General features: G+C 39.3%; 3 protein-coding genes across 4 annotated transcripts; 2 read left to right on the top strand and 1 right to left on the bottom strand.

Annotated features, from left to right (window-relative positions):
• The first annotated feature begins 1,487 nt into the window (after positions 1–1,487).
• On the top strand, positions 1,488–22,208 carry LOC132794200 (arginine kinase 1). Of its 2 annotated transcripts, XM_060804490.1 has the most exons (3): positions 1,488–1,546; positions 3,492–4,166; positions 20,972–22,208. In XM_060804490.1, the coding sequence occupies exons 1-3, from the start codon at positions 1,503–1,505 to the stop codon at positions 22,053–22,055; spliced, it is 1,803 nt and encodes a 600-aa protein (XP_060660473.1). In that variant the 5' UTR covers positions 1,488–1,502; the 3' UTR covers positions 22,056–22,208. The 2 variants fall into 2 exon arrangements, with proteins under 2 accessions (XP_060660473.1, XP_060660474.1); XM_060804491.1 differs by lacking the exons at positions 1,488–1,546; positions 3,492–4,166 and adding an exon at positions 19,919–20,085.
• Positions 22,209–23,456: 1,248 nt separating this feature from the next.
• LOC132791226 (arginine kinase 1-like) lies at positions 23,457–25,232 on the bottom strand. Its single transcript, XM_060800067.1, has one exon. It carries the CDS (start codon positions 25,146–25,148, stop codon positions 23,703–23,705), a length of 1,446 nt encoding a protein of 481 aa, XP_060656050.1. The 5' UTR covers positions 25,149–25,232; the 3' UTR covers positions 23,457–23,702.
• Positions 25,233–25,633: 401 nt separating this feature from the next.
• Positions 25,634–26,703, top strand: LOC132791227 (acireductone dioxygenase). Its single transcript, XM_060800068.1, has 5 exons — positions 25,634–25,788; positions 25,865–25,942; positions 25,996–26,123; positions 26,184–26,277; positions 26,343–26,703. The coding sequence occupies exons 1-5, from the start codon at positions 25,666–25,668 to the stop codon at positions 26,466–26,468; spliced, it is 549 nt and encodes a 182-aa protein (XP_060656051.1). The 5' UTR covers positions 25,634–25,665; the 3' UTR covers positions 26,469–26,703.
• The last annotated feature ends 215 nt before the right edge of the window (positions 26,704–26,918 follow it).

Here is a 26,918-nt window from a genome sequence, read left to right as displayed (position 1 = left end):
ATAGACGCACTCTAATACTCTTGGTCACCCATAGTTGAAGCATGAGTAATAATGCCCAATTAGCAAGAGTATTTTTTATATATCGAGTACCTCCATCTATGACAAATCTGCGAAGGAAAGCTCAATTGCAGCAGCTATAGTTGAGAGACCCCAAACGAAAGAGAGAGCGAGGAAGAGAGAGAGAGAGAGAGCGCCGGCGCCGAGTGGCAAACTCAGGCGCTCTCTTCCCTCTCTTTCTGACAGTTGGTGGAACGTGCGCTCGCCGTCTCTCTCTTTCTACGTCGCTTTTGGCGGTTGAGCAGTCGATTTTTGCACAGTCGAAAAATTGTAAGCAGCAATCAACAGCAACTGGGAAACACACAAGAAGCGCAGTGAAAAACCTTAATAGAAAAACAAACGTAGAAAAATTAAATCTAGTTAAAATTTCTTTCGCCGTGCGTGTTTTATACTTTTGTAGTTGTGAATTTCTTCGAGAGTGCCCAGCGAAAACCAAAAATAAAAAAACAATTACGAACAGCATTTAGTAATCCCACACACACACACACACACAAACAAATTTTGATACGATTTACGAGCATCCCTTAAGATAAAAAGATAAACGATAAACGAACAAAACCTCCGAAAAGGCAGCTTCAGCTCTTAACTGTGACTGACAAACTGTGAATTTGTTTCTAGCACAAAAGGTGAGTGCACCCAAAAGTGTGGCAAGTGGCAAGAAGTGTGTGTTGCATGCAACACAACGTCGTCTGTCAACGTTATGATGTGTGTGACGCTCTCTCATCAAGCAACGTGACGTAACTGAGTGAATGAGTGTGTATGTGTGTCTGTGTGTGTGTGTTTGCTGCTGGCATTGCTCATACGCCGCGTGTGCGTTGCCAAGAAAAAAAAACAAACACAGCATTATGCCACCCCGCTTCGCACCTTCGCATACGCTTTCAATAATAATGAAGTGCAGACCGCAGATCTCGATGATCTTTCTTTTTCATCTTTGCTACCTCTCGGAAACAATTTCTTTTAGCTTTTGCTGCAAAATCAATTCGTGATTCTTTGGCTATTTGCCACAGCAAGGTGTCGCGACACTCACGTGTCCATGGCGCTGCTTTCAATTTGTGCAGTTTTGGTCATTTTAATTGGCAATTGCCAATCGCACTCACAAAAGTCGCACACTCACATCCTATCGCAAAATTGTTTATAAATAAATTGTGCGCAACAATCGACAAACGATAAATATGCCGGCAAAAATTCCGCCGCTCTGCGACTGCGACTGCGAATACGAATGCTAAACAAATGTTTACCTTTGACGGCTGCTACGAATTGTAAAAGTTCTATTTTGTTATTTAATTTTTCCTACATCGTTTCCAAATCTAAAGCAAGCTGCATTTTTCATGCCCATTTACACATTTGCTGGCTAATTGTATCGCTTTAGTCATAGTAGATTCTATAATTAACCCGTTTTATTTATCTCATTGCAGCAGCAACAACTACAACAACAACAATAAAAGATGTTTGCATTGTGGTATCTGACGTTCGCCGTTGACGAAATACGGTAAGTCCCAGTCCATACAAAACAGTTTGAGTGCCACTGCTGCAAATAGTGGGAATGTTGCGAACTGTTGCATACTTTTAGGCAGCTCTGGGAATAACAAACTGTTGCGAGTTGGGGGAAATGTAAACAATGTTCTGCTAGCTGGGAAAACATTACTTAAGCACACTCATGTTAATGCTGTTGATTCAGCAGCTTAATGATTTACCTAAACAGCTCACATATGTAACTGAGTGTATATTTTATTGCTCTTTTTGTTTATGTAGTAAACACTTTCTTGGCGTTTCAGTAAACGGGAATTCTTTTCTCGTTTTTTTATTTTGGCCATAAATTACAAACGTCAAAAACTGCAAATGTCTAATCTAATCGCTTCGATTGTTGTAGACAACGCGCAATCACAACTCAAACTCTCTGGCCAGTTGTGCCGGATTTATAGGTCGCTTCCAAGTGTTAAATAGCGAAATTGTTCGTGCACTTTTCAGTGTCACATGATAATAATAAAATTTTGCACGGTTTCCTCAACAGCAACACCAAAAAGAAATCCACCGGTTATGGGCTCTAATCATGATAAGTGCAATTAGCAACGGCAACAAACTCAATGGAAATGGCCACAAAAAATTTTTTTTGCGAATTTGCTAAAAGAGTGTTTCGAGTGTCTTCGTTTGTTTGCTGTTATCTAAGCTCTCTCTTTCTCGCTCGCCTATTGCTTAATTAGCGAAATAATGTGATAATTGAAGTTTGAAGCGATCGCCATCTAGTGTTAGAGTCATTTACCGGTTGGGACGCTGCACAAGGGGGCGTATGCGTAATATATACACATACGTACTTAACGTTCGTATTTGTTTGCTTATCTTTTTTTGTTGCGGTATACACGAGTTTTATATCGTTTCGTGTGGCGTACGTGACATTAGAAAGGCTTACGCTAGACGGGTAAAAGTGGAAGTTGTTGCCAAATTACGAGATTTGCTAGTCCATTGGCGAAATTGTGATAGCAGCTAATGCAGGGTTTTCATTATCAGTTAACTTTGTCGTCTGACTATTGTATATCAATTGTCCAGCACTTCCTATCATTATCAATGAATGCTCAGTCATATCGGCTTGCTAATCGGAGCGTTAACTTATGCAATTCAATCTAACTGCAATTTAATTGACAAATTCTAGTTCATAGTGGTCCAAACCAAACTTTTCAGATTTGTTTACATTTGTTGGTTTTAAAATACCGGTTACATGGAATATACTGGTTTCGGCAACACTTATTTCTAAGCTCCGACAAGTATCGATAATTTGATCGATAACTTCTCGATGCTCACAAATATGCATTCAACCTTACACCCATTTAATGCAATTGATGAAAAATTCTCGATTTAATGTATCTGGTTCACATTTTTTATTGTATTTGGCTTGATTGAAATAAATAGCACTCTTTATCGGTTTTAATTGGGCAGCTTATAAATTTTAATGGGTGGGGTCGCACTGCTTGTCCTGCTGCAGTGCTTTATGTCAGTGGGGTCACACTTGTTTTCATCTGCTCTCCTTCCTTCCTTTTCGTTTGTCCGCTTTGACAAGTTCAGTCGGTTTAACAAATTTTGCACATTAAAAAAAAGAATTATAATTCAATTATAACAATTAAAAATTGTTTGCTATTAAAGTCGTGTTCTTTTTGCTCATTGTGTGAATTGAATATTAGTTTTTTGGTGAGTATTTTATTGCGTAAGGAATTTAAGAAGCAGTGAAAAAGGAAAAGTTATTTTTCTCGAATTTTCGTCAGTGAAGAAGAAGACGCAAATGACGCTTCCTTTTTTTTCGTTGTAATTTTTTCTCACTAGTTTTTTCATTGTAATGGAATTTTGTTCTTACTAGTTTTTTTCATTGTAATATTATTTCGAATATTTATTTGATTTTATCATCATTTTCTTTTGTTTTTGGTTTTCATTTTATAATTTCGTAGCAAACGTTTGGCGTGGCTTTTTGGTCCAAAGAAGCCCGCACAGCAAGCGCTCGATAACAAACCAGCCGTTGCTGCCCCCTCGCCAGCTCCTGCGCCAGCACCACAACCTGCTGCCAAGCCAAACACACCACCAGCAACACCTTCGAAACCAGCCGCAGCGCCTGTTAGTCCACCCAAGCCATCGACCCCGACGCCGCCTGCGGTCACTAAGCCAGCGCCTGCAGCTCCAGCTCCAGTACCTACTCCAGTTGTAGCACCCAAGCCAGCTCCTGCTCCTGCACCAGCTCCAGTTCAAGTGCCTACTCCAGCTCCTGCCCCAGCACCTGTTCCCGTTGTAGCACCCAAGACTACTCCAGCACCCACTCCAGTTGTTGTTGCACCCACTCCAGCACCTGCTCCAGTTGTTGCACCCAAACAAGCCGACAAGATGCCTATTCCCTTGCCCAAAGCTCTAACCGAGTCCAATACCAATGGCACAAACAATGGCACTGCCACCAATGGCAACGGCAATCAGTTGGATGCCTTGGATCAGAAGCTTTTCGACGCCACTTTGCCGCCGAGCAAAGTGGCAAAGATTGACAAGGAGCAGCTTAAGGATGCCAGCAATGATTTCATCAAAGGCGAGGCTCAAGCCTTTGTGCAGTCCATCAAGGAGGCGCAGCAAGCGGGTGAACGGTAAGACATCATTTTGATTTCATTTCGTTTCGTTATTTATTATTATTATTTGGTTGCCTTATTTTTACGAAATTTTTCAATTAGTTTCTGTGTGTGGGGAAAAGCGACAGAACTTCCGCATGGCAGCAGAAGAGCTCCCAGTTTTCAGCTCTTGACTGCAGGCGGGTGCAACGAACTCAGCTGACTTCTTCTTGTCGCAAAAATAGTTGCCATGTGGCGTCAGTCTCAAGAGTTGTTGCAGCGCCTGTGACAATAATAATCATCAGCAAAAAACACCATCATCATCATCAGCATGATGATGTTGCGGCTGACGATGACGTTGTTTATTTTAGTTTCATGTTCTGTGCTTGGGCGGACAGCTCTTATGCCCCAATGTGGCATCAACTGACAACTCTCTCTCTGTCTCTGTCTCACTCTGCACTGCAATGCCTTTTGTTTGCTGTAGGAAAAGAGTTGCCCGCTTAATTCTGTGCAATTGATTTGTCATTAATATTAATGTTCAATGTTCACCAAATAGTGGAAACCTTGCACGCAAGCCTTGTCCTTGCCAGGTGTTGTCCCCCAAGGATGTAACCCGAGCAGCGCGTTCAAACACCTATTGGCAATGCGCCCACGCAAAGATACAGTGTGTATTGCTTATAATGCAATGAATATTCTATGCAGTATAGTGTGTGTTATTTTGTGTAATTTTATTAAGCCAGCGAAATCATAAGTTATATAGATCTGAAATTAGTTCTTTGAAAAAAAACTTTTAGTCTTAAAGTTATCGTAGTTTACTAAATTACTTTAATTACATTTGAAAAAAGTTTAAAGTATTCTGAAAATCATAGCTTTCCATGAAGTTCCTTTTTATGTCTATTAACAAGAGCATTAATAATAATTTTCGATACCTGTTTCGTTAAATAATACTTCGTTGCAAATTTAATAAAAAAAAATACACAATATTCATGTTCGATGTTTGTTCAAAAAAATTTCATTAAATAATAGTTATTTGCAAATCTCAATACTATTTAGTAGACATTTAACCCTTTTGCGATCATCGAACTTTATAGGCATCATAACTTTATTTTATATATTTATCTTTTTATTATGTTAGTTGATTTGTTCAACTTATATTTTCCTAGATTAGTCCAACATTTTTCAATTATGTTTTTCGCATATAGACTTCTTGGGAACTACTTAGATGCATTTTATAACAATTTTTAATCAAAGTGTGTCGTTTCCTTTTAAGAGATTACAAACATGGAAAGCTATAAGTTCTATAAAAAACAAATACTGTCATGTAGTAAAACGATTGTAAAAATTGTATTTATTGCTTTTATCAATTTATTTATTTTCTATCTTTATCTTTTATCTTCAATTTGCTTTAAAAGCGTTAACGAAGTGTTTCCTTTTAAAATTTAAAAATAATGCATTTTTGCTTTAAAAATTTATTTATTTTATATCTTCATCTTTTGAGCTATTAATTTTTTTTAATCCATATTTTTTTAGCTCAGTCCAATATCTTTAGTTTGCCTTAAATAGTTGGTTTTTATAGCTCATAGAGTCATTGCAAACTAATACGTTGCATTTTTTAATCACTTTCAATTAAAATGACGTTCTTTAATTTGCTTTAAAAGCGTTAACGAGGCGTTTCCCCTTAAGAGATTGTAATCACGTTCTATCCAAAAATATTGCTAGTAAAACGGTCATAAAAGTAGCATTTATTTTTTTGTAGCTCGTGTGTTGAATGCATCTTATAAACGATAGTCACTGTATAGATAGATATAGATATAGTGGAAAAATGTCTTGAATAATGCACCCCATACGATTTTAGTCGCTTGCCCGTCCGTCCGTCCATCCGTCTGTCTGTCTGTCCGGGTCACATGATCTCCCCCATGCCAAGTTTATATTTAAACGTGCATGTTTGGAGACGCAACGTGAACGTGAACGAGAATGAGAAGCGAACAACGATGGCAGACGCCGCCAACTCTCGACTCGCGATGCTGGGACACACAAAATTTACTTAGATTTATTTTATTTAATTTCTTTTACTTATTGTTTTTTGTCGTTTTGTTGTTGTGTTGTTGTGTTGTTGTGTTGTATGCGGCAAATTGGCTGTGCAACGTTGCAGCCACCGACGCCAGCAAGCAAGCAACCTCCTCTGCGCCATTAAGGCTTAAATTTAGCCAGATCTTCTCAAATATATATACGTGTGTGTGTGAACATATGTGTTTCCCTATATACATACATTAGTTTATTCTAATATTCATCTAGTGGATGTGCTGGCGTCACGCCTCATCTCTAATTGTTTGAGTTCGCTTTGTTCGCATATCGCGACACTTTCATAATGCAAAACATCCCGGGCTGATGGACAGCGGTCTGTCAACTTTTCAGACGTACTCTTTACTTGTACCCTGTACTTATTCGAAGTACGACAGGCTGTGATCTACTGGTCTAAGAGATCGGGAACTGAACCCACTTTTAAATAGTGTGAATTGTGAATATGTTTTCTTTTTGAATGAGAAGCCAATAAATTTGGTTTATGCGCAGAAAAACTTGTTTATGAATTCATAAACATATTACATATAATTTGGTCTATAAATTCTAAAATAAACTTACAGATAAACAGGCGAAAAATACCTAATATACTATTCCAGAACTGACTAGTTTTATTTCTTCCCCTCTAATTAGACGTCTTTTCAAAAGATGAAAACCAATATTTTACCTTGTTTCTTACAATTGATAAAATAGTTAATCCTCTATTTGAATGATTTTAGGTAGAAGTTGAAAGTAACTTGAATATACGTTTTTTTTTCCATGAAATTTTCTTATGAAGTCATTATTGTGTATGAAAAAATTAACTTAACTCTTGAAGATTATGAACAATGAATACTATCTTTGTAGAACTCTTGAAGATTATGAACAATGAATACTATCTTTGTAGATTAGTGTTTGTATCAATGTCACCTTTGTTTAATGCTTGTTTCAACTAAAGTAGGTAGAAACTTAAAGCTTCTTGTATGTGTTTTTCCAAGAAAATCTAGTTTTTATGAAGTCACAAATGTATATTAATATATCAATTTATCTATTGTGGATTTTATTAAACAATGTATACTTATTCGATGAAAGTTTATATTTTTATTTGTTACTTTGACACCTTCTTCGGCATTTGTTTCTATTCAAAGTAATTACACTTGTATACCCTGTAAGAACTGACAATTGATACTCTGTAAACATAAGTGTGTATGAAAATATTAACTTAACTCTGAATGCTATCTCTTTAGATTTGTATTTGTATCAAGTTCACCTTTGTTTAATGTTTGTTTTAACTGAAGTAATTACACTCTTATACCCTGTAATTACAGGCTATTGATACTCTGTAAACATAAGTATGTATGAAAATATTAACTTAACTTTTAAATAATATGAACAATGAATCTATCGTATCTATTTAGATTAATATTTGTTTAATGTTTGTTTCAACTGAAGTAATTACACTCTTATACCCTGTAATTACAGGCTATTGATACTCTGTAAACATAAGTGTTTACACGTTATTTGATGCCATTGAAAAGTGTCGTTAGACGCACAGAATAATGAGGATCGTTTGATGTGTTCAGTCGATAGAGTCAGTCTAGTTTGTTATAGATGTCGCATATCTGGGTAGATGGCTGATTTGATGTTTCTATATAGACATAGAGACAGGTACATATATACATTATATATGTAGATATCTGTGCAGATGTGTGGTGAGTTGATTTTGGCTCACGCGTAATGCAAATTGCTTTTGGTAAGCGTCGCTTTTGAAGTGATGCCAAAATATTGTTTAGCAAACAAACAACAAAAGCGAGCGAGCGAGCGACAAAACACGCGCAGAGCTTTTAGCAGCAGGTAGTAGATATGTAGATATATATTATCTATATCTATATCTATATCTGTATCTGTTGCAGGCAATTTCAGCTCTGATTCAGGCTTCAATGATTGCCTACAAAGCTAGACAGAGAGGGAAAGTTAATTGAACTCGTGCTTGAGTGCCTGCAAATTGATCTAATTAATAACACATATTTCAAATGATTTGCTAATTTTCTTTCAGTTGCTGTTTTTTCGGCATATTCACTTCCCTGAGCTGAAATTATCTGACCATGCCGCATTTTCATTCACTCGTATGACTAACTTTTAGTACACACAAATTGCTCGCTCGCTTATGCAATTCCAATTTCAAGTTCAACAGCGTTTCAATGTGTTTCTACCTATCTATGTATGTATGTGTGTGTGTTTGACACACCCTCAATCAGCCGGCAATATTTTTGCGCGTGATAACTGAACTTAACATTCCCTCTCTTTGACTTCTCCGCCTTCTACATTCACTTTGGAGGAGGAAAATCGTTTAACCGAGCGCATTTAGCAATTAATCTAATCATTGAGTGTGTGCTTAACGTTTTCTAGCAGACATTTCGCCGGTATTATATATAGTATATTTGTATATATGTAGTATATCTTTTTGTTGGCCTTTTTATCTTTGGAAATAATCAAGTTTTTCGCACGCCATTTCAATGTGTGAATTTCTATAGATTTGATGTGTAGTAAACTTAACTTTGTGGTTATATGACTATTCGTTTTATGAGTAATCATTGTCGATTTTATTTGCATTTATTCAAATCGTCACTATTAATTGTGACCATATTTTTAATGCCTTTTCTAAAGCTTTATAACCGAAGTATTCAGCTGCTAGCGAATACATTTTCTCGCTTTTAAAGCTCTGTCACTTGACTTTATTATTCGCCATACTTTAAATCCCTTTATGTTCAGAGTTTCTGCTTCAATTGTATCCCTCTATTATAAAACTTTTGCCTCTGCCAGCAAATATTATGAAAAGTTGAATCTATTAAATGCTCTGACTCACCCCCAAGAGAAGAGCACTTGGGCTCGAAAGCACAGTAAAGCTCTAATATAATGATCATATTTAATGCCAATCGGGAACGATAACGAATAATATTTCATGCAAAAGAAAAAAGAATAACAACTTTTCAAAGTTCCTTAAGTTCCAGATTAAAAATAACTAAACTTATAGAATATAAGTTTAACAACATTTATATTCCTTGAGTTTCGGATTAAATCGACTAAAATAAAAGAAAAACGCTTTAAGTCGGTACTAAAATATAATGTTTAACGACTTTTTCTATGCCTTGATATTCATAATAAACTAAAGCAAGTGCCTTGAGCCCTTAAGCTCGAAAGCACAGTAAAGCTCTAATATAACGGTCATATTTAACGCTCATCTCGGGCACTAAAACGTATAATTTTTTTAAGGCAGAAGAAAAAAGCTTTAACATTTTTCAAAGTTCCTTAAGTTTCAGTTTAGAAGGAACTAAACTTAAATAAATTTTCTATAATGTTTAACGACATTTATATTCCCTTCAGATAAAGATTTGAGATTAAGATCCGCTAAACTACAAGAAAAACGATTTAGCCAGTACTAAAGTAAAATGTTTAACAACTTTTTCTATTCCCTTATTGTAACCTAAAGAAAACGCTTTTCTAAGCACTACAAAACTGTAATGTTTAAATAGTTTTCTCAATTCCTTTGGTTTCAGATTAAGATCAAATGTGTTTTACTACAGCTTGACTGTGCTTCCCTTAGATTTGTGTATGCTAAGTGCTTTTTTAACTACACGTCAAAATTGCCAGGCCACAAAACTTTGTTGTCGCCGTCAGAGATTTTTTTGCGTTTCATTTTGTATTTGTTTTGTTGTTTTGGTTTTTTCAAGGTCGATGTCAACCCCCTTAGCGGGCACTAAAGTACATAAGTAGTAGTGGAAGTAGTAGTATATTTATATTGTTGTATATGTATTTTGTTATTTTGCATATTGCCATATAGAACAATAGATACTTTTGCGGGTAGCTCACAGCGTCGTAGATTCTCCTCTACGCACAGAAAGCTGCTAGCGGGATTTACGTAATCTCAGCGCCACTCGACGTCGACTCATGCTAATGATGATGATGATGATGAGGATGACGACGAGAAGCGACAACAAAACCAATTGAAAAGCGAAAGCGCAAATTGAAAACTGCAAATGTCGGGAGAAGAAACTTCTGCTGCTGGGATGGGATTATGTAAGGTTCGGGTCGAGTAGAGACCTCCAAGTTCATCATCCCACAACATCCCGTCGCATTCAACTTATCTGCTTCTCTTCTCCTTCTTTGTTCACTTGACATTGCAACCACTGCGAATGTCAGAGTATAATCAAAAATATTTTATATAATTAATTAAATTTTCTGTAGAATTTTTCAAATTTTCAAGAAAGAAAAGCAAAAGTTCTTTTCAAAATATACTACATATAATATATATATTATTATGTGTGTAGTAAAAGATATATATTTTGCTGTTGTTGTTGTAGCGCTGTGGTTCGTTCTTTGTTTGTTGCATAAAATTCGTTGGCAACTGTTCAAATATCTATGTAGATATTTTCATTTTGCTCAAATAATATGTTCGGTTCGATATCTAGAACTGTCCGTATCGTATGTTTATGATCGCGAGCAGGTTGGTGGTACATCTATTTCTCTATATATACAATGTGAAAACAAATGTTAATGGCTATTCAAAATCAAGTTCAAGAATTTACCGAAAGACTGTTGAAATATCTATATTCTATTTTTCATGTCTCTTATAGTGCTTAAGTATGCTTTAGATTGATATTGTGTCATGTCGCTTGATCTAACCAATTGAGCAAACCCAAATTCTATATATATGTATATATACATAAATGATATGAGCTGTAGTTTTCCTATTTGCCGTTTGCTATTTTATAATTATCTCAGTTTTTTTCTTTCGAAAATTTCTTCATTTTATGTGTGGTATTAGTGCCAAAATATACGATCTGCGGGACTCATATTTTTGTGGAATATAGAAACTATATTTTAGTAGTATATCGAATACGGTATACTCTATAATAAGAAAGCAAACTTCATGATAAAGTAAGGCGATGCTTAACGTCTGCTGACTGTCTGTATTTAATGGTGTTATATAGGCTAGGCACCTGTGTCAATTTTGTTTATTGAGAATTGTGTGCATAGCATCAAACAAAACTGCTTTTGGGGTCGTATATCGACTCAACAGGAATACAATGCTATATATGTACACCTTCTATATGTACATATGTACATCTTCTATACATACAATATTCTTACACATTGCGTGTCACAAAGAAAAAAGAAGAGTATAGCAAGCAAATAGAAATTCTGTCTACAGATTCGTTTGCATACAATAGAATCTACTCTCTATACTCTCCACTACCATACTACAGAGTCTACAGCTAACTACACTCTATACTCTCCACTACGGTATCGAGTCTACAGCTGTAGACCTATAGGTTTGTCCCCTTCTCTCTTTCCTCTTCATCCATTGTTTGCAAAGCTTTTTTGTCAGCTTGTTTGCATGCTGCAAATATTTACACTTAATTCTGGAAAGCATGAACAAAAAGGAATAAAGCAAATAAATAGTTGTTGGGCTAGTTACGCCAGGGGAACAATAAATTTCGATTTACTTTGATTAGTTCGTCAGGTTCGTCACAAACTCACACTCACATACACACGTGTGTGTGTGTGTGTGTGTGTAGAGTGGAGTGTCGTTATAAATTAAATACACAACGGGTTCCTCAATAATTAAGCAATGTTTGTGTACTCTCTCGTACTCGTATGGGAAAAAAAAGGCTTGCGTGTGTTTGTTGGTGTCATGTGAGCTCCGCTCGATTACCAATGCCACCACACATACGACGCCCCCATACACACACACACAGTAGTAGGCTTGCCGTAATCCGCTGCAGTCGATGCGACGACTGTCGCAGTAGCAGCGCTAACTGTACATAAACTTGCCTATATGTACCTTATATGTATGCAATTAGTTGCAAGGCAGAGAAAGATGCCTCGCTATCTCTCTTGCACACCGCATATCCAGTACAGTGCTCGCATACAAGTGCATGTTTTCTTCGAACACTTTCCTTTTCACATACACAACACAGCGACACTGCTTAACATGGCATTGGTCACACTGCTTTAACCTGCTGCCAGCTGCTACGGCTGCTGTTGCTGCTGCGGCACAGTGTGACGAAAGCTTTGCACACACAGCTCGCGCTCTTTTGCGCTCGCATTTTATGAATAGGAAAGAATAACGTAAAGCTTTTAGAGTCATACGTCACGTCCCGTCCTACGTCAATTGGCCGCCAACTACTAATACATGTAAGAAGCGACCAAGCGACAACAGCAAAGAACATCAGGCAGCACTGTTATAGCAACGTAGCAGGAGGCAGGCCTCACACACACACGTACGTACAGCTGCCAGTACATTCGATATACGAAAGCAAAGCTTTCAGCAGTCTCTGTTTCTCTCTCGCTCTCTCGCCGCATTGAGTAGTTTGAAAGTGAAAGAAGAAGGGTGCCGCTGTTGGCGTCGCTGCCTCTGCCGCTGCCTGGCAGGCTGCCTGACTGTCGTCGTCGACTGCAGCTGAGTCAAAGAACAACATTTTCTGATCATTGTAACGTTGGACGTTGAATTCTACGGTTGCAAAGGTGAGCCGTTCTCCAAGACAAAAAACCATAAAACAATTCAAATAAATACTGTGCATATTTTTTGTGATAATTATAATAATTATAGTCCAATTTATATATTATTAAGTTAAAGTGTTGAAATGTGAAGCCCAAAAGGATGTGAGTGTGTTTGTGTGTGTGTGTCCAGTTCTCAATTCAATTCGATTTATCGAGTCTTGAACTTCAAGCTCTCTCTTTCTGAGTCATTGAAGGTGCAGTTTGCAGTTTGCATTTTGCTTTTCGCAACTGCCAAACCGCAACGAAACCGGTTACCGGCAAAAAAATGGAAATCACCGAACGCTTCTCTCTTTATATAGATAGTATGCCTATATTTAGTCAGTCAATTGGCAACTGCAAAAACTTGTTTCTCTCCCTTTTTGCGGCAACTGCAATTTACAAATGTATCGAACGAGCAAGTAACTAACCGAACCCAACTATCTATTGGCTTTGGCCAATAATAATGATAAGGCGAAAACAGAATGTTAACAGTGCCAAAACGATAAGCGAATACCAACTAATCAAGAGCACAGCAGCTGCCAAAAGTATTTTGCCAACATTGTAGCACTTGGCGGGCTTCCTTTCTGCTGTTGTCTACTTGAATTACATTCGCCTTGAACTTGTCTATGAGTGCAAACACACACACACTCATACACTTAGAAAAATGGCGGTCATTGCCAAGTGAATTGCATAACCGCTTATCGTACACTCACGCCCAGCGATATTGGGTCTGGCCATTATTAATCATATGCAATCAGTTGAATGAACTCATTCCTCCAGTAAGCGAGCTCTGTCTCTTTCTCGCTGTTTGCAATTGCATCAAAACTATTATATAATTACAGTTTGAGAGACGCCCGCGTATCCAATAGGAATTCGGAATTTCTTTCTTTTCTTGAGGCTAATTTTAGTAGCAGGTCGATGCGCGTAGGGGTTCGCTTACCGAGTTGATTTAATGCCGGCTGCTAAAAATACAGCCAAAAAACCAAAAGCGTTCAAATAAACAAAACAAAGCACCGCGCACAAACACACACACACACACATTAGCTAGACCTATTATAAATGAGGAGATATACCCTATATATACATAGCTGGGGGGGTAAGAATCAATACCTGAGCATAATATATTTATAGCGCCGTGCTGTGAAACTGGCGAAATAAAAACTAGCTGACAAGTTAACACACAAACACAACGGGCTAAAGAAAAGAGAATTGAAAATGGAAATGGAAATGCTTTGGAATTGTGTTTTGTCAGTTTATTTATCTGTTTATTTCAACATCAAATCGCGCAAATTTGTTGTACAAATTGCTGTTGTTCCCCTCTCTCTCTTTCTCCGACTCTGGCACGTTGTTGTTAATTATTCAATTGAAATCCATTAAAGCGCAAAATGAATGAAAAGAACGAGAAAAAAAACTAGATAGAAAAAAAACAGCAGCAGCGCACAACAAAAAAAAAAGAAGCTGCTGCTGCAGTTGAACTACGAATTTGAATTCGCATTTCCCATTTTCCTATACAAAACATACGCTGCCCCCATTAAACCAAAAAAAGGGGGTGCGGTCGATTGAAAACAATAGGAGTCCGCTCTCCAGTTTCGCCTTTGTCTGTCTGTTGCAAGCTGTCAAGAGTTGCATAATCGCGACCCGAGTTGGGTTGGGCGTGGGCGTGTTCCCAGGTTAAGGCAGAGTTTTAGTTCGCATCATTTGGCTAGACAGGAAAATGAAATTGCACACAGAAAAGTCTCTGTGTGTGTTTGTAACCCTAACTGACAAAAATTGCCAACTAGTCGAAAATACATTTTCAGCAAACGATGTGTCTGCTTTGTGATATACAATTCGCTTTGGCGCTGCCACAAAGCAAATAAACAAATTGTGCATATTTCAAATGCGATGTAAACAAATCAAATAGAGTTCAACAGACACACAGACATGCCATCATATTTTGGCCGCCACTGTGAGCAAGCAGGCGAAAGCTTTGCGCGCGCCAAACTTTTTTGCCAATTGCACAGGACGAGCTTTTACTGGCCGAAAAAGCTATCGCCAGCGTACTGTTTGACAACAGTACTGTTAACAGCAGCGCTGTTAGTTAACAGCCAAGCGAACTGTTAAATGCAATGACTGCAAACTGCAAGCGTCTGCTTGCGTATGTGTGTGTGTGTGTGACTGCTTGTTGTTGTAGCTAAATGACTGTCGTATTTTGCGCGTTGATTGTCTTCGCAGACAGAAGAATAGCCATACAAATAAAAAAAATGAAAGAGAAAGAATGAAACAAAGTTAAATCAACGACATCCGGGCAATGAGCGCAAATATTCTAGCGAAATTTATACCGCCAACAATTGCTGCCGCTGCCAAGATGACGATGATGATGATGATGACGATGAGACCATCATAAGCACATTCATAAATATATTTAATCACAAAGCCGTCTCACCCCATTCTGCTTAATCTCGCTATGGTTTAATTGAGGCAAGAGAACGTTTGCCAAAAAGAATTTTAATTAAATTAGCAGAACAAAAATGATTATAGAAAATATACATGAGAAGGAAAGTATGGGAAATGCGGGTGTCCAAGAATATCTCTCTTTCTCGCTCACACACACTATTTTCAGTTGAACCCTTATGCTGACTATTTCAATTGTAGTTGCCCCGCATGAGGGTTAATTGCATTATTAAGTGAAATTATTTTCGAAGTATTGTTTTCCTTATAAAAAAATTACTTTTTGTTGTTTTATTGCACTTTGCTGTTGCTGTTGCATTTGCTCACGTTCGCGGCATATTGATGTCGTTAACTCATTTCGCATTTTAGCCATGGCCCGAACTGCCGTCTGCCAATTTCTTTGTGCAATCGCCAACAGGCCAAAATCGCAGCACTTTGCTATGCAATTAAAGCGCAGCTATTGCAGCACACAAAACAACAGCGGACAGTGGACCAACAACAGCAGGAGGTAAGATGGAGAGGGGGAGGGAGGGGAAAGGCGAGGCGACTCAGACTCAGTGTGTGGTTCAATGACTTGCGGAAAACACAAAAAACGAAAAAACTGCAATGAGAAAACGATTTCCATTCGCTTGCGCGATTCTTGGCAAAAGCCTTTCGCTTTCATCGTTTGCCAATTTATGGCTGTGGCTTTAGAAGCAGAAACACATCTAATGAGTTTTTATGGCTGTATAGTACTAGATGTCGTCTATAGCGGACATTATCTTATCCGTTTTGTGCCAGCTGAGTTGCTTGTTGGCAAGATCAACTTTCAGTGCCCGGCAACTGCAACTTGAAAGTTTCAAACAGCAACTCTCTCTCTCTCTCTCTCTCGCTCACTTGCTTGGCTTATCAGCTGACTTGCTACAGGCCAACTCTCCAGCGTCACGCTCTCTCTCTCTCTCTCTCTCTCTCTCTTACTCAGACTTAATCTCTCCACTTGACTGCGACTCTGGCAACTGAGTTTGCGAATAAAACAAAAGCGTTAGCGATGAAGCCCATTCGCCGTTTGCCATTCGCGTATCAAAGTTAACCGTTAACGGTTGCCAATATTCGTGTCGCGATATTCCCGACTCCCAATTAACTGTTGCACATATCAAATTACAAATTAACATAGCTCTAATTAAGGAAATTCAACCAAAAATTAATCGTGCTGCGCGTGTGTATAAAATTTTTTTTCGTTTGCAATTGACTCTAAAGCTTGCCTTGCAAATTTAATGCAATCAATTTATCGATATCCTTTTGTCACGTTTATCGCTGCCCTTGAACAGGGTTGTTTAAGAGCAGAAGAGAGAGAGATTGAGAATCGTGTGTTTCGTTTGCAATCGATTCTAAAGCTTGCTTTGCCAAATTCAATACAATCAATTTATCGATATCCTTTTGTCACGTTTATCGCTGCCCTTGAGCAGGGTTGTTTAAGAGCAGAAGAGTGGGAGAGAGAGAGAGAGTGAGAATAAGAATGGGAGTGAGGCGCACACATAATGAAATCAGTTTTTCAATTGTGCCAAGTTAATGCGATTTGCTTCGCTTCGCTTTCAAGTGCCGCCGTGTGATGAGGACACTCAAGTTTAGTTTGTGTGTGTGTGACATGAATGTTGTGCACACTCGAGTTAATTGATTAGTTTGCCGGCAATAAGTCGAAACCCCTTCTTTTTAGCCCATTATTGTGCACTCACTCAAGTGCTCCAGGGCGTTGTCGCTGCAGATGTCGCTGTCGATGTGTTCCACCTATTTGACAATCTACAACTTATAGAACTACAATAACTACCCGCTTATCTTTATGAGCGCAGTCACAACACCCGTGACTCTTTTAAAGTTTCCACAAAAAATCAAAATCTGATCACACAAAAAAGTTCCCCAAATCGAAGGGAAAATTGACAAAAATTTATAATATAAGTGCAACGGCACTTGGTCAAAGTATTTTTGCAGATATCTGGAGATAAGTTTAGCCGACTACACGTAATTCTGCAAAAATATTCACTATCTATCAAGCAATCTGGTCAGATTAGATTACAAAGTTTTCATTTCTGACATCTCTCTAATTGCTTTGCATTGAGTTCTTAAGCGATCCCAGAAGTATGCTGTTTATTTTATTTTGATCTCAAGTAAAAGTGAAATTCGGTTTGAGCTTGAAAGTGAGTTTTATCTGGCAGACTCGATTGAAACAGCTTTTATACACGCTCTAGTTAATTGTTTTTTTAATTTCAACATTCGCATTTATTAGTTGCGGTTTAGGTGTGAGTTTTTTCTAAAGAAAGTTAGGGGAATGACAGACTGATTTTGTATTTTAGGTTTATTTTAGTGTAGATCTATCTATATTCAGAAATAAGTCAATATTGTATCATAGCTTTTTTTATAATTAGAACACTTGAAAGAATATGATAAGAAATAAAAAGTATAGACTAATTTAGACTTTTCTATTTAGGCAGATTTATTTTAAAGAATAACAGTGTAAGGCAAAAAAAAATTTTTGTTAAAACACTTTAAAAGAATATAAAAAGAAATTTATAAAGTACCGAGTTTATATTACAAAAAATAAAATATAACACTCTAATTTTGACTTTTTTACTTAAGCAAATTATGTTTATGAAAACCCAAATGAGCGGAAAAAAAAAAATATAGATTAAAATATTTTAAAATAAAAATAAATTTTCAAAATAAAAAAGATAATAGATTAATTTGGCCTATATCTTTTCACTTTAAATAGCAGTAGAAAAAAGATTAAAATTTTTTGAAGGTTTTATAAAAACTTTTTTATACTCAAAATGTTCTTAATTTTATCTACTGCGCTTAAAAATGGAATGATCTAGCAGCATTGTAAACTAGATAAATATATGAGACTAGTGCAAAGATCTGGCCGCATAGTAAGCCAGATAAAAGACTATATATAAAGTATTTTCCCACTTTATAATTTGTTAATCTATTGCGTTTCATGCGTCATAAAGTGAGGCCAACTTATCGTATTCGCTTTTAAATAATTTGCAATTTTAAATCAATATTTCGCGGCAACTGCAAATGTAATTGCAGTGCAAGTCGTGAAAGAGAGAGAGGAAAGGGGAGGAGGGAGGGAGGGAGAGGGAAGCTAGGCCCGACTGAGTTTGGGAATTGGAGCTTAGTCATTGGAGAGCCGAGCGGGCAATTAGTCAGAGCTGAGCTGAGTTGGGAGGCTGAGTAATGAAATTAGGCAAACAACAAAACAATAGCAGTGTCTGAAATTGCAGCGGCAAATAATGTGGCACAGACATGCAATGCCACTAGACTGCCAAATACCCCCCACACCCACCTCACACCCCCTTTTCTCTCCTGGTTACACGTCACTGCACAGGCGTGAAAAGTATCTCATCGCAGTCGTCGTCGTCGTCGCTCATTTTTCGGGTGCACGTGTACTTAGAGACAGCAGAGTGTTTGGTTGGGAATGCCGCAAGCTGCTGGCCGTGATTTCACATTGCCCCCGCGACGCGACGCATGCCGCATGCCACATGCCACTTGAGGCGCCGCACAAGTAGGCAATGTGCTTGCTGGCAGTCAGTAGTCATGCCATTAGCAGCCCTCATTTCACACTCGAGCAGTCACTTGAAGTTGACTTGACCAGCCCCTGAGCTCTCCTCTGCTGGTGAGGCGCAACAATTTCCAGCTGCCGCGTGCCATAAATTTTATCGATTCGCGCGCATCCCTCCCTTCCTCCCTCAGCCCCTGTACTCTACTCTGTGCTGGTGGTTGAACGCATCAAATAAATATATCCTTCCGCATTATGTTGCGCTCTCATCCGGCAACAGTCTTTTTTTTCCTTTCTTTCTGTTTTTTGCCCTTCGTCGCCGGCGCCTGCGGCTATGCAATGATTTTTGTACTGAACTGTGCAACCCTCCGCTGCCAAGCTGGCTGGCAACCCTGACAACTCGCCGCTCTCTCTCGCTCTCTTGGGCTCTCTTTGCTGTGCTGAATGTGTGTGCGAGTTCGTGTTTGAAACACGAAGCGCATCCAGCACCCAAAAAAACCAAAACGTAAACGTAATGTAAAGCGTAGCTCGACGCACCCTAAGTCCCGGTTTCCCGGCCAGACAGCCAGAGTAGAGCGTAGTCCTTTGTATAGTGTCGAGTCGATAGTCGGTTGTAGTCAGTAGTCAGCAGCCAGTCGAGCAATCATCAGCAAGCAACAAAGTTCTCGTACGCAAAGCGCGCGCTCCGCTCCCGTTTTTTGCTCCTTAGTGTGTAGAGCCTAGGCCACATTTGTAGTAGTCGCTTTTTTGTAGTATACCTTTGGGCGCGGCAGCAGCAGTAAAAGCATCAGCAGCATCAGCCAGCAGCAGCGATAAACGCGACAACGAAGCGAAAGCAATATAACGCGCTCTAATCCTGATCTCTCTAACCAAGCTTAACACTTCACTTTATTTAAGACGACGAACAGACCACCAAAAAAAAAAAAAAAGGATTTGCACACGCAAATCCCAAAATCGAATTAAAAGCAATATATATATTATATATTTGAAGCGCCGCTTGTGCGTGCTTGTGTGTGTGTGTATTGATGTGTGCGTGTGTGTGATCTATATATAGAGAAGCTTGAGTGTAGAAAGCTGCAATTGTGATTTCATTTTTACCTGCAAAAAACAAAACGTGAACGCGAGGAGCACAAAACTAAACCCAAAAAAAAAACTCCCGCATCCGCATACACAACTTTGTGACCAAGCCAAGGCCAAATTTTATACACTTTACACCTAAAATAAAAACCTAAAAAAATACACAATGGGTTTGTGTGCGTCTAAGGATAAAAAGGAGAAAGTGATCGAAGGCGATGGCGGCGCCACAGCAACCGCAAATGGCGGCGCTGGCGGTGAGCCGAATGGCAGCGCGACAGCAGCAGCGGGAGGCGCCTCCGATGAGGCAGCTGCCCAAGGGTGTGTATACGAAATGGGGCTTGTCATAGGTCCTAGACAACCCACAAAAAAAATAGCATTGTGTGGAGTGTGTGTATCCTAATGCTGACGTCAGACGGACCCCCAAAAAAGAAAAAAGAAAAACGAACTAAAGTTGCCATAAAAATATTATTGCCCTGGTCCTTTGACCGGGACCAAGTCCGGGACCGAGACTGAGACTTGATTGTGCCCCGTGCCGGGTTTTTTCGCGCATGTGCCGGGCAGCAACGGGACAAGGGCGGGGCGCGGTGCTCTGTGTGTTCGCTGTGCGTATTCAGCGGCAGCCGGCAAAACTTTGCCACCACCACAACACCGAGACAGACAAGTCCAGTCAGCTCTACCGACAGAGAGAGAATCACCACCAATCGTCAAGTTTGATGGGGCGGTTTGCGTGCGAGATCCGAGCGCGAAATAAAACATTGCCTACTTTTGAGCGCACACACTTTTCACTCAAAACTACAGTGCACGCTCCTTAAACTGTGAACCGGGAGTAGTTAGTTGCAGACATCAAAATTATCATGTTACTGCGCATTTGTTTATATCTATTGTATGCTACGCATATGTTTGTTAAATCACACCTTAAAGTGCAGCAATGTGAACTGAAAAATGCACTGATTGAGCTTATGGCAAAGTAATAAGGGACAAAGGGATAGGAAAGGAGAAAAATACTTGATTGCGGTTAAAATTAAGCAACAATCTAGCATAAATTCGAAAAGAGAAAAGAAGCATATTAAGATAAATCTCTATTACTATTATTATCACATTAGTTGCACAGTTTACTCTTTAAACCCTTCACTGTATGTAAAACCTATTCGATTTAACAAACTAACCCCAACCTTTTGCTCTCTTCTTTTACTACTATTTACAGCAAACAAGACACCATGGTTGATGCCGCTGTTCTCGCTAAACTGGAGGAGGGTTTCGCCAAGTTGGCTGCCTCCGACTCCAAGTCGCTGTTGAAGAAGTACCTGACCAAGGAGGTCTTCGACAACCTGAAGAACAAGGTGACCCCCACCTTCAAGTCGACCTTGTTGGATGTGATCCAGTCCGGTTTGGAGAACCACGACTCTGGCGTCGGCATCTATGCCCCCGACGCTGAGGCGTACACAGTGTTCGCCGATCTGTTCGATCCCATCATTGAGGACTACCATGGTGGCTTCAAGAAGACCGACAAGCATCCCGCATCCGATTTCGGTGATGTGAGCAGCTTCGGCAATGTCGATCCCACCAACGAGTATGTGATCTCGACTCGTGTCCGTTGCGGTCGCTCCATGCAGGGTTACCCCTTCAACCCCTGCTTGACCGAGGCCCAGTACAAGGAGATGGAATCGAAGGTTAGCAGCACTCTGTCTGGCCTCGAGGGCGAGCTCAAGGGCAAATTCTACCCATTGACCGGCATGGAGAAGGCCGTCCAGCAGCAGCTGATCGATGATCATTTCCTGTTCAAGGAGGGTGATCGTTTCCTGCAGGCCGCCAACGCTTGCCGCTACTGGCCCTCGGGACGTGGCATCTACCACAACGACAACAAGACCTTCCTGGTCTGGTGCAATGAGGAGGATCATTTGCGTATCATCTCCATGCAGCAGGGTGGCGATTTGGGCGAGATCTACCGTCGTCTGACCACCGCCGTCAATGAGATCGAGAAGCGTGTGCCCTTCAGCCACGATGATCGTCTTGGTTTCTTGACCTTCTGCCCCACCAACTTGGGTACCACCATCCGTGCCTCCGTGCACATCAAGGTCCCCAAGCTGGCTTCGAACAAGGCCAAGCTCGAGGAGGTTGCCGCCAAGTACAACCTGCAGGTGCGCGGCACTCGTGGCGAGCACACCGAAGCCGAGGGCGGTGTCTATGACATCTCCAACAAGCGTCGCATGGGTCTCACCGAATACCAGGCCGTCAAGGAGATGTACGATGGCATCACCGAGCTGATCAAGCTCGAGAAGAGCCTGTAAATTCAACAACAGCAGCCAAACCCAACCAAACAATCATCAGTCAACTTCTTTCGGGAATCAGCAACAACATCCAATTGATTCCTGCCCCCTCTTTAAAGAAAGTTGGCGATAATCTTCAACTCGGTTCGTCATGTCTAGATCTTTTTGGCGTTCCGAGTTGTGTTTGCTTTAGTTTGTAGTAGGATTAGTAGCGCTGCGGAGCGGCAAACTCGGCGGATTGTTCTGCTCGGGATTCATCTTCTCAGTTTATCGGATCTTCGGCTGGCGGCACTCGGCATTTGTCGTCTACTTTTTGAGAGTCGCGGCTAAACCCGAGCTGGAAGGACGCCATCTCACAGAACTTCCGCCACAACAACAACAACAACACCAAACTGCACACTACCAACCGCAAGAACAACAACAACAACAGAAACAACAACAATTGAAAACTATTTCACAAAAATATTTGCTTAAAAAACATAAAACAATGTAAAACATTTTTGGCATTTGTGTCAAGCAAAAAACAACCAACAAAAAAAAATTTAAATATTTTTATTTTAAGTCTTAAGTTTATAAAAGAATTAAAATTATAAAAAAAAAATTAAAAAAAATACAAAAAATTTTATTGTGTGTTACTTTTAGGGGGAAGAATGTTTACAGGACATACTTTAAAGAAAACTTTACTTCTATATGAAGTGTTATATTCTTTTATAATCGATGAAATTCTAGAAATATAAATGATGGAAATTTATGTACTGCAAAAGATATGCGCGCAACAAATATTCAACTGATTTATTTTTCAAACTATTTATATCCGGTAGAAGGATACAGGCAGAAGAAGGCATCTCCGACCTATAGAGTATATATAGCGTCAACAACAGAGACATTTCCGTCTGTTCGTCCGTCCGTATAAACATAGATCTCAGAGACTATAAAATATAGAGCTTTAATTTTCGAGAGCACTTTTTATGATTCCAGAAAATTTGGTTGCGATTAGAAATTAAGAAATTATTTTGTATGGGAAAAACGGTTGCTACTTGTCTTAATAGCTTTGGTTGGTATAAGAAGTACCAAATCAATATACCAATTACAGCCTTTGGTATAATTTGGTATATTTTATGTTTTATTTACAGTAGCTTTCTTACTTTTATAATAAAAGAATTGTTAGACCCTTCACAAAAGACCCTTAAAGAAAAAAATTGAAAAGAATATTAAGTTCGATTTTCATGAGTGCCAAGTTCAGGGTCGAGGTTTAGTAATGGATAAGGAGTGAAGGATGTGTGTTAATAGAGGCATTAAAATAATAAAATACTTTATGTCTATGCACCAAGAAGAGGGATACGATAAACCTTATAAATATTATTCTCCTTCAATACTTGAATTTGCATAGTTTCCTCAACTTCAATAATAAAAAGTCGAAGATTATTGCGAGGCGAACAACAACCTCCACAGAGTGTACTGATCATGTTTATTTCTGAGATAGGATGGGAATGAAAGCTCAGTTTAAACCAAATACAAATTTCAAAATTCCATAAATTTACGAATTTAAACAGAACAAAGCTGCTAAGAAATGGGAAATCACAATAAAGATTAATGATAAGAATTCACATGGGTTAAGGGACCATTTAACACGATTTTCCATTTTGCAATACTTTTACTTGACATGATTTATTTCTTTTTGCCTGCACCACCTTTCTTATCCTTTTTATCGCCACCTTTCTTAGCTTGCGGTTTTTTAGCAGCAACTTTTTTAGCTGCAGTTGCGTTAGCAGCAGCTTTCTTCGCTACAGTTTTCTTATCGTTAGCTTTCTTAGCTTCTGGTTTTTTAGCGCCAGCCTTTTTATCATCTGTTTTTTTATCGCCCGGCTTTTTCTTAGGCGAACATTTATCCACTCTCTTAATTTTCTGCATTTCCTCGCCCTTCAACACCATATTATCCTTGGCCGTCGCCTTCATAATCCTCTCCATATCCATTGCCGCCTGACACTCGGTCTCGATGATCGCCTTGATGCCGTTGTACATCTCCGTGATGATCTGATACTCGGTGACGCCCATGCGACGCTTATTCGAGATGTCATAGATGCCATTGTCGGGTGACGAGTTTTCGCCCCGCGTCCCACGCACCTGGAGACTGTATTTTTCGGCCACATCGACAACGGTCGCCTCGGAACTAATGCTGGGCAGCTTAATGTGCACCGAGGCGCGAATCGAGGTACCCAAATTCGTGGGACAAAAATTGATATGTCCCAGATGCGGATCGTGAGCGAATTTCATTTCATGGGCCAGCGACTCGACGCCAATTATCATGCGCTCATATACGCGACCCAAATCGCCGCCCTTCTCCATCGAAATGATGCGCACGTGATCCTCTTCGTTGACCCACACAATAAACGTCTTCTGTCGATTCATGAATATGCCCCGACCCAGCGGCCAATAGCGGAAGGCCATTCCCTGCTCCAGGAACGGATCGTCCTCGCGGAACATGTAATGATCGGCGATCAGTTTTTCTTTTACCTTTTCTTTCATGTTGCACACCGCAAAATATTTGCCCGAGAATTCGCCGCAGAGTCGATCGAAGGCCCGACAAATCGTCGTCTGCAATTGGGCGTAATCGCAATGCGTTAGCATTGGATTGAAGGGAAATCCGTCCAAGCTTCGGGCGCAACGTATACGGGTCGATAAAATGAATTTACGTTCCGGATCGAGATCGGGAAAATCGGAGCCATAGCCAAAGCAGCTGGCAGGATGTTTGTCACCTTGTTTAAAGCCATGATACTCCTCGATAATGGGATCAAAAAGTTTCGCAAATGTTTTATAGGACTCCGGATCGGCGGCATATATTCCCACATTCGAGTTGAAATTATACATGCCAGAGCGTACGCAATCCAATAGATTGGATTTGTATGTGGGCGTTGTCTTCACCTTCAGCTCATCGAAGAGATCGCGCGTCAAGTACTTGCGCAGCAACGATGGCGAATCGGAATTGCATAAATTTATGAATCCTTCTTCCATTTCCTCCATGACGTCTTCTGGTATATCCGTCTTTTTGGCATAATAACGGATGGGCACTAATCGCGGCAAAATGCCACGAAAACGCAAACGCAGGCACTGCATATTGAATTTAGCTGCAATTTTGTTTTCGAAAAAAAAAGAAGAAAAACTTGAATTTAATTTTTAATGCTAACGGCCAAACGAAACTAATAATCTATTTTCGACAGTCTGGCAACGCTGTCATATTGAGCTCAAGCAAATGGCTAACTAGACGACCAGACAAGTGTGTATATGTGGAAAAATATTAATTTAAGCGGAAACAGGCAATATTATTTGTTTTTCATTTTACATTTTTAAAAAATAAATATTTGTAACGAAAGTCCAAATACTGGTTGGAGAACACTCGGAACTCAAGTTGTTTAAAATGACGCGCCTTTGCTTTGAGAAATATACCAATACACCGCAAGAAGGGTAACCAAGGAGCAGCTATGGGCGCTACTGTATTTTGGTATATTTTAAGCATTTTGCTTGTGGTCATACTCCAAAACAGGTGTTGAATAAAACAGCTTTTTGTAAAGAAAGCTCTTTTTGTTAAGAACAGTCTTGATCTTGTTTTGGGGCACAGAGTTCAGCTAGTAAAATGGTGCAAATCTGGTTTATGGACACCGATCCGAGTGATCAGCGACTTGAGCATAAACGCAGCCCCGTTGAGTACTTGGAATTGGAGAATCTGTACAAGAAAACCGGCGTGGAGTACTTCAAGGTTCGTTTCGTTGTTCCGCTTGCTAACGACCTTGACAAAGACGAGCTTATCTCTAACTTTTCCTTTCCATGCATAGATCAATGCTGATGACTATCTGAATGACAAGCAATTGAACGAGCTGCGTGCTACGCGTGGCTACACCTATGAGGATGAGGTATAGGATTTTCATTTAAATATTTACCTATTTACCAATTCCTTCGATTACAGATCACTTGCTCAGAGCAATGTTTGCCGGATTATGCCAACAAGCTGAAAGCTTTTTACACCGAGCACTTGCACACTGACGAGGAAATCCGCTTGATACTCGATGGCTCCGGCTACTTTGATGTGCGCGAGTAAGTATTCCAGTTCCCAATCCATCAATGGAAGTCGATTAATGAAAGTATTCTTGATAGTGGCGACGATAATTGGCTGCGCATTCAGGTGGTCAAAGGTGATATGATTATTATACCGTCGGGCATCTACCACCGTTTCACACTGGACACCAATGTGCGTAAATTCATACTGCAATTATAGTAAACTATTAATTTTTGGAACCTCATTTTAATTCACAGAACTTCATTCGAACCCGGCGTTATTTCATTGGTGAACCTGTTTGGGCTCCGCACAATCGTCCAGCTGATGATATGGACTGTCGTAAGGCCTATTTGCAGCATCTGGGTCAACTGACCAAGGCTTAAATATTGATTCGGCATTTATTTTTTGTTAACGCTTGTTTTTCACTCCTTAACATATTGAAGATCAGTTTGTGGTCAATGTGACCATTTGCACTATTTTCAAATTAACCAAAAATATACCGTACAACTTGTGTTGAATATTCCAAACAACAATAATAAGGTAAAAGTGTGTCTTCAAATAATTCACATTGATAAAGTGCAATTTAAATATGAGAATTATTTTTCTAAAAACGTAAATATTTTCTTCAACCATTGTGTCCATTTTAATAACATTTTGCGATCTGTTAATAACAGAAAGTTAGATTGATTACTTAAATGCAAAAATATTTGTGTAATTTGAAAACAAAAAATATATTTTGTATGTAAATAGTTATTTAAATTAAAATTTAGAGCCTTATACTAAACCAATTTGAAATTAACATACAAATATGCTAATTTTCCAGTGTGTCCACA

The sequence above is a fragment of the Drosophila nasuta genome, chromosome 3 (assembly GCF_023558535.2).
Source record: "Drosophila nasuta strain 15112-1781.00 chromosome 3, ASM2355853v1, whole genome shotgun sequence".
In the NCBI taxonomy this organism is placed as follows: domain Eukaryota; kingdom Metazoa; phylum Arthropoda; class Insecta; order Diptera; family Drosophilidae; genus Drosophila; species Drosophila nasuta.
Note: the sequence above shows the minus strand (reverse complement) of the source record. Positions and strands in the feature narration are given on the sequence as shown.